Here is a 10,447-nt window from a genome sequence, read left to right as displayed (position 1 = left end):
AATATTCTTAAAGCAAACATTTAGGAGTACTGAAATAAGGACTAACAAATTGGCAAGTTAGGGGTTATTTTTAGCTTCGAGATGTTTTGTGAATGCAGACCCTGTTCATTGAAAAATGATGTCAACATGATACGTTGCTCTACAATTTTTTTATGATTAAAGGGCATATTGCAGGTTAACCACCACTGTCGATTAATGGGTACATAAATCACTCCATGAATTTCAAATCTTGTAGTGTGAGATGTTTAAAATTTGACAGAAAAAAATCTGACAAAAAAAAATAAAATGTATATGATTTTTGTCATTATTGCACACCTCTAGTTTGTGCTGCAATGTAAAATGTACAGAGTGCGTACCTCCTGAACTGAAGTTAAAAACCACAGGTATAGGCCAAATAAATAAAGCACCCCATTAAACGCTTGAAGACGTGTTGTAAGTTAGTGATCCTATATATGTTAATTTAAATTGACTGACTTCTTCAAACATCAAATTTTACAACATTTCAGATATTAAAATAATATAATGTAATCCACATCACTGAAAAATGCTTTACTGTATTGCAGATGATGGTGATGGGAGGAGTTAAACATCTAGTTTAATAACATTCCAGTAATGATAATTAAGTGTATTCTGCTCTGTTGTAACATTGCCATCTAGTGAGACATTGCTGTAATGTTATCAATGAACATGTAATTACTAGCCTATTTATAGACATGCATATACTACAATAATAAATAACTGGACACAAACTATTGATTTAAAATATTTTATTAACTCATTTGTAACAAATTCAAACTTGAATGGAAACAATAAAGTAATACATTAAGCTGTAACTCTTAAGAGGAGTTTTACACTTTGTGTCACAACTGACCAATCAGAATAAAGTATTTCAGAGAGCCGTTTCATAAGAACTACATAAAAAGAGAAAATATATTCAAAGTGCATTTATTAATATGCTTTCGGATTATTCGTATAGTTTTAACTTTGTGAAACTTGTATTTCAAACAATTTAAGTTTTTAAAAGCAGCTGGCAAGTTCTGCTATAAGGAAAGAGAATGAAGAATGAAGTTGTGAACGCTGGTCAGTCAGAGATAATTTAGATATTTGATATTTACCATATTGTGATATTTATTGGGCTTGACTGATGCTATTTTACAGTTTAAGTTACTTTGTGTCCCTGAGCTCTCCAGTTTAAACACAGTGTTACACCAGGCACCTTTCTGACCTCTTTTCTTGATTTTAATGACCCTAAATTTCTCATACGGGGGAATCAGCACCTCTGTCTCACCAGGATAATCAGAATATTTTGTCACATTAGCACCATAACAAGTTTTGATTTTAAAACAAGATTGAGTTCCAAATTCCATTGCTACACTCTTATTAATAGAGGAGGAGGCAAAGGAGCCAAAACGAATCTCTGTGTTCAGAACATCTTCATTATATATATGGTTGGTACCACGATAAGTTATCATGCATCCCGGTTTTGTTTCCTTAAGAATCTTTATCGCTTCTGTCAACAAAAACTGAAGTGAATACCATTTGTATGTTCTGTTTTGGTATTTTTGTATACCGCTCCTTACACTCGGATTGAATTCCTTATATATGGGTATTTCATCACCAGTGTACACAGAAATGGCAATTAAATGGTGCATTTTCAATTTTTTTGATTCAGGAAATTGTCCTGTATTGTTTATCCAAGCTGCTCCAAATTGAGCTGTGTTATTACAGATTTCTTGCTTTAGAAATGTTGTCTTTACTAGTTTTTCCATCTTCTCTGTACAGCCTTTATACATGTCATCAACTGAATCTGGCGCCATATCCAATGGATATATCTGTCCTACATCAGGGTGTCTGTCATCCTGTTGGTACGAGAAATAACCCCACATCAAAGGTAATAATGCTTAGTAATTTTTCATGATGTATTTATAACGGACTTTTTCACAATGTTACATTGTTTTAAATATATTGTACAATAATATACAGACTCATAATTCAATCTTACCTGTCCTAGGACAACATTACTGGTGACAATGAGAATAAGAGCTGCAATGCTCAACATCCTGATTTAGTCTCAATCCTCAGATGCACAACTAATGGAGATCAGGTATGAATATAATACAGTAAAGAAACTGCAAATGACAACAAATACAATTTGTGTTATAAATCCAACATCTTTGCACAATAGAAAACAGCACATCACAACTTCTTTTTAATATACTGTATAAAGAGCCATTTAAAAAAAGCAAAAACAGCAGACAACTAGCGTGAATTGTCTAATAATATCTGTAAACTATTAGTTAAAATTCATCTTTGGTGGACAAAATCATTTACAGTAACAAACCTTTTCAGATGTTCAGACTTCAGGTGATTTTGTTCCAGGATTCTTCAATTTTCAAAGTATCAAAGTTCAGTAAAGTGGATATGATGTTGAGATCTGGCAATGAGCAACAAACTAAGAGGGTTTTATACTTTTGAAAGTAGGAGGCGGGTCAAAGATTTCCAGGAAAATGACATCTGAATATTTAATGAGCATTTTTTTTACAGTTACCAACATAAATATAGATGTGTATAATAAAGGCTAGATGTCTTATGGTGGAGTCTCTAACTTCATTACCTGGCAGCCATCTATCTGAGACAACTCGTAGCATTGTGTTTTAATGGTGCAGTTACTTTTAAATGACCATAACTTGCTAAATTTTCTTCAATTTGGTTTCTTTCAAACATTATTAACGTGGCTATAATTCTGGATGCTTTAACATGTTTCATGAAAATTATTCATAAGTGTGCAGTGTCATACAACTCTGATGTTTATAACAAACCAAACCGTTTGAAAATCGTAAAAAAAATTGAGCAAGTTATGGTCATTTAAAAGTACATGCTCCATTAAACACAATGCTATGAGTGAGCAAGCTATCTGAGGTAAGATGGCCGCCAGGTGCGGACGTCGACCTCCATTGGCCAGCAGTGCGGGCGAGACATCTAGCCTTTATTTTACATATCTATGATCAAAACATCTAAGATTTTTATTATGAAGCTTTTTTCTTTGTGTCAGGATGTTTGCAAGATTGATATATTAAAGGTACCCTTCCTCTGCCATTTTTGTTTTTTTATACTGTCGTCTGAGGTCTATTCATGAGGTTTGCATGATTTTTACATTAAAAACATCAAAAGCAAGAAGTAATAGGGCTTTTTGCATTTTGTTTTTCGTAGTCAAACTTACTTTCAATACTTATTCAAAGTGTTTTACCCACATAAGCTGCGCTATTCTGTCTGGATCCAATATTGATGGAGTAGCATTGCTTTTTAATCGCATTCTCTCTTCAAATCCAGCGTTCTTCTGAACATCCAACAAAGAGCAAATGTTATACTTCCCTCGTTTGATAGGAATGATGTCTCTTGACAAAAAAATGGCCCGAATACGGTACAGTTGATGTTCAGCCATCCTTGCTGTAACTTGTTAGGAAAACACACTGAACTGCACGTATTACTTGATGTGCAGTCATGACCCCTAATGCTGTAATACCAGTGAGTTGTTGTTTATAAGAAACTAAAACTTCTCATATCAAGACAAGAGTATGATTATCAAGTAAATAACAATATGAGGCAAAATGATCACTTAACAATTCAAATGCTATGGCTGTAACTAACTTGCCACCATTTTAATATCAATTCAATTTATTTATATAGAGCTTTTCACAATTGTTTAATTGTTCTGAAGCAGCTTTACAGTATTAAAAACAAGAGAAAACATAGGACAAATCTTAGGACAACAATGTACTGAGCGGAGTAACAATGTAACGTATATGGGACGTAATGTAAAGTAGTTCTAAGTTAATGTAAGCTGGCTCCCAATGGGTTAAAAACCTACTAGGAAAAAACCATGTGGGGAAAAAGTCCTTTGGAGAAAAAAACCTTTGAAAGAGAGCCAGACATAACTGATCCTATATGAGATATACTGTACTTTATAGGCCTATTGAGTACTGTATTATAAAAAAAGTTGTAATAATGTAAGATTTTAGATTTTAGATCAAACTGTTTTGGTGGTAGCTAGGGCCCCGGTTATGGAACAACCTGCCGCTTGAGATCAAAGTGGCCTCGAATATGCCTTGTTGATGCTAGAGGTCAGAGGAGAATGGGCCGACTGATTCAAGCTAATAGAAGAGCAACTTTGACTGAAATAACCACTGATTACAACCGAGGTATGCAGCAAAGCATTTGTGAAGTCACAACACACACAACTTTGAGGTGGATGGGCTACAACAGCAGAAGACCCCACTGGGTACCACTCATCTCGACTACAAATAGGAAAAAGAGGCTACAATTTGCACAAGCTCACCAAAATTGGACAATTGAAGACGGGAAAAATGTTGCCTGGTCTGATGAGTCTCGATTTCTGTTGAGACATTCAGATGGTAGAGTCAGAATTTGGCGTAAACAGAATGAGAACATGGATCCATCATGCCTTGTTACCACTGTGCAGGCTGGTGGTGTAATGGTGTGGGGGATGTTTTCTTGGCACATTTTAGGCCCCTTAGTGCCAATTGGCATCGTTTAAATGCCACGGCCTACCTGAGCATTGTTTCTGACCATGTCCATCCCTTTATGACCACCATGTACCCAAGCGGTAAGACTCCGCTTGTTATTGTAACATGTACTACTTGCTACATGTATAGTTTAGCTTCTGCCGTTAGCATAGATGGGTTTACATGCACTAAGTGTATTGAAGTATTAAGATTAACTGAGAAGGTTGCTGAACTGGAATCGCGCATCCGAACGCTAGTTGAGGATAGCAAAACCGCTAATGTTACTGTTGTAAATACTGTATCAAGCGAAAAGACTAATGGCTCGGTTCCGACATCAGATGCTAATGTAAACATTACAAATACTGTATCGAGCACGCATAGTGTTTATCATAATACACATGGCTCGGTTCCGACATCAGAGTCAAGTTGGCGGTCTAACTGGGTGACTGTCAGGTGGCATAGTCATATACGGCGTCCATCTAAGACCCATAACGTTACGGTACTTTCTAACAGATTCGATCCCCTAAGGAATACACTAGCTGAAACACCTGTTAAAAGTGCCCTGGTCATTGGAGATTCTATACTCAGGAACACTAACATTGTGGCACCAAACACCATAGTCAACTGTATACCGGGAGCCAGAACGTCTGACATTAGATCCAAACTTAAAGTGCTGGCTAATGCTAAACGGAAGTTTTCTAAGATTGTTATTCACGCCGGAACAAATGACACCAGACTCCGACAGTCGGAAATCACCAAAGATAATATTAAGGAGATGTGTGAAATTGCAAAAACAATGTCAGACAATGTAATATGCTCTGGTCCCCTCCCCGTCTACCGGGGAGATGAAACACATAGTAGATTAGTGTCTCTCAATGGCTGGATGTCAAAGTTGTGCCCTCAGCATAATGTAGGGTTTATAGACAATTGGAAGCATTTCTGGGGTAGACCATTCCTCCTAACCCGAGATGGCCTTCATCCGACATCAGAAGGAAGTGCTATACTCACCAGAAATCTGATTAATAGTCTTAATTCTGATATAGTATGACTATCCAGGGCCCAGGTCAGGAAACAGACGGATCAGCTTAACTGTCCGTCTGTTAGCTGGCATGATATGTCAAGATCACATATATCCCAGCACTTCGAGTCGATCTTACCAGAATATCAACACATTTCAACTGTATCTGTTCCCCGAACAAGCAAATACAGAGCACCGCTTGCCACATCACGTACAAATTTGATCAACATAAAATTAGAAAACAATACATTACAAGATGAACCTCGAATGTTAAAATTCGGCCTTCTTAACATTAGATCGCTTACCAATAAAGAACCTATTGTTAATGAAATAATTAATGACCAAAACTTAGATGCACTCTGTTTAACAGAAACCTGGCTTAAAGCAGATGACTACACTAGTTTAAACGAATCCACCCCACAAGACTATTATTATAAACACGAACCTCGATTAAAGGGGAGAGGGGGTGGTGTAGCTACAATATACAACAACATTTTTAAAGTTAACCAGAAATCTGAACTAAAATTTAACTCATTTGAACTAATGTTATTAAATATGGAAATAACTGATCGTAACCACAAACAACTTTCTTTTGTCTTAGCTACAATCTATAGACCTCCGGGCCACCATGCAGATTTCCTTAAAGAAATAGCAAATTTCCTGTCTGAGCTTGTAGTCACTGTAGATAAAGCTCTTATCGTTTGTGATTTTAATATTCATGTGGATAACTCAAAATATGCATTAGGACATGCATTTATGGATGTTCTAAATTCTCTCGGTATTAAACAAAACGTGTCAGGGCCCACGCATACTCGTAAGCACACATTAGACTTAATTCTGTCACTTGGACTCAATATTAATGACATCGAAATATCACCTCAGAGTGATGCAGTTTCTGACCATTACCTTGTGTCATACACTGTACTTCTAGAGGATCACTCAATCCACAACATGCTACAGATTAGCCAGAACAATAATTTCCACCACTAAAGATAGCTTTATCAGCACTCTTCCAGACCTGTCCCAAATGCAACATGTAGCAGATAACTGTGACGATCTAGATATTGAAATAGAAAACCTAAACAATGTCTGTTCTAACACATTGGATGCCGTTGCTCCCATTCGAAAAAAGAAAATCAAAGAAAAACCGCCAGCTCCATGGTATGATCATCACACCGCAGCTCTTAAAAAGGCAGCTAGAAAAATGGAAAGAAATTATAGAAGCACAAAGTTAGAGGTATGGCGTGTAGCATGGAAAGAGAGTGTTAAACACTACAGACAGGCTATAAAAACGGCCAGATCTACCTATCTCAGTACGCTTATTAAAGAAAATCATAACAACCCTCGTTTCCTCTTTAGCACAGTTGCAAAACTGACAAGAAACAAAGAACAAACAGAAACCAATAGTAAACTCCAACACAATAGTAACGATTTCATGAACTTCTTTTCTAACAAAATTACGGCTATTAGGGAAAACATCGTAACTACCCAAGCAGCCATCACTCTACCCATTAGTTCACTAAACACTAGATTACCATATGAACATCTTGATTCATTTAAACCTACTACAATAGATGAGCTCTATAAACTAGTCACATCATCCAAATCATCGTCCTGTATATTAGACCCCGTTCCCACAAAACTACTTAAAGAGGTATTCCCTGTAGTGTCAACCCCGGTTCTAAATATCTTTAACTCATCGCTAAAAATAGGATACCTTTTAACAGCTTTCAAGCTAGCAGTTATTAAACCGCTGATTAAAAAACCACAGCTTGATCAGGGAGAGCTTAATAACTTTAGACCAATCTCAAATCTCCCTTTTCTTTCGAAAATATTAGAAAAAGTAGTGGCAAGCCAGTTACGCACATTCTTGACAAATAATAGTACGTATGAAAAGTTCCAATCAGGATTCAGGCCCCACCATAGCACAGAGACAGCGTTGCTTAGAGTTACAAATGACCTCCTGTTAATCCGATCGTGGTGAAATCTCAATCCTTATATTACTAGACCTTAGCGCAGCCTTTGACACAATAGACCACACAATCTTACTCAATAGACTAGAAAACTATGTTGGTATCAGTGGTCAGGCGTTAGCCTGGTTTAGGTTGTATCTAACCAATCGCTATCACTTTGTTTATGTAAATGAGGAAGAGTCATATCACTCCCTGGTTAAATATGGTGTACCGCAGGGATCAGTTTTAGGTCCTATCCTGTTCTCATTATATATGTTACCTCTAGGAGACATTATCAGGAAACATAACATAAGTTTTCACTGCTATGCGGATGATACCCAGCTTTACATCTCCTCACATCCCAGCGAAACCCACACGTTTTCTAAGCTAACAGACTGCATTAGCGATGTTCGTGACTGGATGGCACATAACTTTCTTAAGCTCAACTCCAATAAGACAGAGATGCTTATTATTGAACCGAATCGCTACAAACATAATATGTCAGATTACAAGTTGCACATAGATGGCTGCACTGTGGTACCATCTTCCTCGGTTAGGAACTTAGGTGTGATGTTCGACAGAAATTTATCCTTCGACAGCCATATCTCCAATGTCTGCCGCACAGCATTCTTCCATCTTAGAAATATCTCAAAAATACGCCATATACTGTCTACATCTGACGCAGAGAAGCTTATCCATGCTTTTATGACCTCTAGAATAGACTATTGTAACTTGGGGGATGCCATGCAAATCAGGTAAACAAGCTGCAGCTAGTTCAAAACGCTTCTGCAAGAGTGCTTACTCGATCTAAGAAGTATGACCACATAAGTCCAATTCTAGCATCTTTACACTGGCTACCAGTTAATTATCGCATACAATTTAAAATATCACTTACCACCTACAAAGCCTTAAATGGCCTAGCACCCTCATATCTTAGAGAATTACTATCAGAATACAATCCATCACGTGCACTGCGTTCGCAAAACTCTGGTCTCTTAGTTATCCCTAAAATATCAAAAGTGTCTAAAGGTGGAAGATCCTTTTCCTACTTAGCCCCTAAGCTCTGGAATGATTTACCAACCGTTGTCCGAGAATCAGACACAATAGATACCTTTAAATCTAGACTTAAAACTTTTCTCTTTAACAAGGCATTCACATAACTGTTTTAGTAATGGTACTCATCTCACAATAGATAGCTTGTACAACCTGATAAATAAATAAACTAAATCCTCATTTTCATCAACATTTCAAAGCATGGTAAATGCTATTAATAAACTTAAGAAAATGTTTAATCTCTCCTTACTTGTTTATATATGTGCAGCAAACCATGAGCCGAGGCATAAACTTTCAAAAACAAATGTCACGTTTAAAATAGAAAAGGCTACATATAAGTAAATGGACTGCATTTATATAGTGCTTTTAACAGACCTATGGCCATCCAAAGCGCTTTACAAGTTTGCCTCACATTCACCCATTCACGCACACATTCATACACCGACGGCGGTGTCAGCCATGCAAGGCGCCATCCAGCTCGTCGGGCGCAGCTGGGGTTAGGTGTCTTGCTCAAGGACACCTCGACACTTGGTCCGGTGGAGCCGGGGATTGAACCACCAACCTTTCGGTTTGTAGACAACCTACATGAACCACTGAGCCACTGCCGCCCATATAAGGAAAAGAAACGCTACTTTGTGCACATACAAACCACAATACAAGGCCAAAACTTCAACACTAGACCAATAAAACCCCGAATCGGGCCATTAATTGCCAAGCGCAGAGGAGTGATTGAAAATTATGTATGGCATTATGTTATCACTTGTTCCGCCCTCCACCTGAGGTTTCTGAGTCGAGTAGGGGAGTACTGTGAAGCCCAGACAGGCATCAGGGAGATGGCTGGCGCAGTCACGTCCCCGTCTCCACTTTACTCCCTTGCTCGTCCGGATTTCAATAAAGCTCTGTGGGTATAGATTTGTGGTGTTAAGCCCACTAGTCGGGGGCGGGACTTCAGTCCTTAAAAGGGTGTCACTGCATCCATTTCCTAAAACATTCGCCGTCCCGTGCATTTTTCTCGTTCTCCCTAAACCAAACTGTGCAGAGTCTGTCACTGGGATGACGTATCTTCAATACGTATATGTATGTGTGTGTGTATGTATGTGTATGTATGTGTGAATATATATATATATATATATATATATATATATATATATATATATATATATGTGTGTGTATATATGTATGTATGTATGTATGTATATGTATATATGTATATATGTATGTATGTATGTATGTTTGTGTATATGTACATGTGTATACATATGAATGGCCCCTACGCTAATTGGGTTTTGCTTTTCTTTCTTCATGTCTCGTCCTTGTCTCCGAGGACACTTGAGACAAACAGACCCAGTTCCGGTAAATGTGAAAGTCGGCACACCTCTGACTCACCGGCAGACCGTCAACGTGATGCCCAGCTGATGCATGACCAGCGACCACCAGCAGAACCCGCTTTACCTCCGCCTAATCTCCTTAATCGTTTCAATGTATATATAAATATATCTCCCAAGGGTTTTTCCCTCCTAAGACTTTTTTTTACTTCCCCGGCTGAGCCTGGGGTTTTTTTCTCCTAGGGGGTTTTTCAACCTGGGGAGGCAGCCTTCTTGGGCTTAACTTAGCACCCTCTTCTTTACGTTACATTAGCAATACGCACGCTTATAATGTTGATTCATAGCCGCAGCAAATTTAGCTGCTTTTGCTATCGTGTATTATGTTGTGCTATCCGTCGTTTTTCTATGCTTTCCACTGCTTCTATTATTGTAAAGCTGCTTTGAAACAATCACAAATTGTGAAAAGCGCTATATAAATAAAATTGAATTGAATTGAATTGAATCCTCAGATGGCTACTTCCAGCAGGATAATGCACCATGTCACAAAGCTCGAATCATTTCAAATTGGTTTCTTGA

At 37.7% G+C, this 10,447-nt stretch overlaps 1 protein-coding gene and 1 pseudogene across 1 annotated transcript; one reads left to right on the top strand and one right to left on the bottom strand.

The window, feature by feature from the left end:
* Window positions 1–1,085: 1,085 nt before the first annotated feature.
* On the bottom strand, window positions 1,086–2,426 carry LOC135733747 (NAD(P)(+)--arginine ADP-ribosyltransferase 2-like). The gene is made up of 3 exons (XM_065252536.1): window positions 2,342–2,426; window positions 2,003–2,129; window positions 1,086–1,859 (listed from the first exon to the last, which is right to left on the bottom strand). Exons 2-3 carry the CDS (start codon window positions 2,057–2,059, stop codon window positions 1,086–1,088), a joined length of 831 nt encoding a protein of 276 aa, XP_065108608.1. The 5' UTR covers window positions 2,060–2,129; window positions 2,342–2,426.
* Window positions 2,427–5,350: 2,924 nt separating this feature from the next.
* Window positions 5,351–8,653, top strand: LOC141281895 (uncharacterized; annotated as a pseudogene).
* Window positions 8,654–10,447: the final 1,794 nt, after the last annotated feature.

Source organism: Paramisgurnus dabryanus, chromosome 3 (assembly GCF_030506205.2).
Source record: "Paramisgurnus dabryanus chromosome 3, PD_genome_1.1, whole genome shotgun sequence".
In the NCBI taxonomy this organism is placed as follows: Eukaryota; Metazoa; Chordata; class Actinopteri; order Cypriniformes; family Cobitidae; genus Paramisgurnus; species Paramisgurnus dabryanus.
Note: the sequence above shows the minus strand (reverse complement) of the source record. Positions and strands in the feature narration are given on the sequence as shown.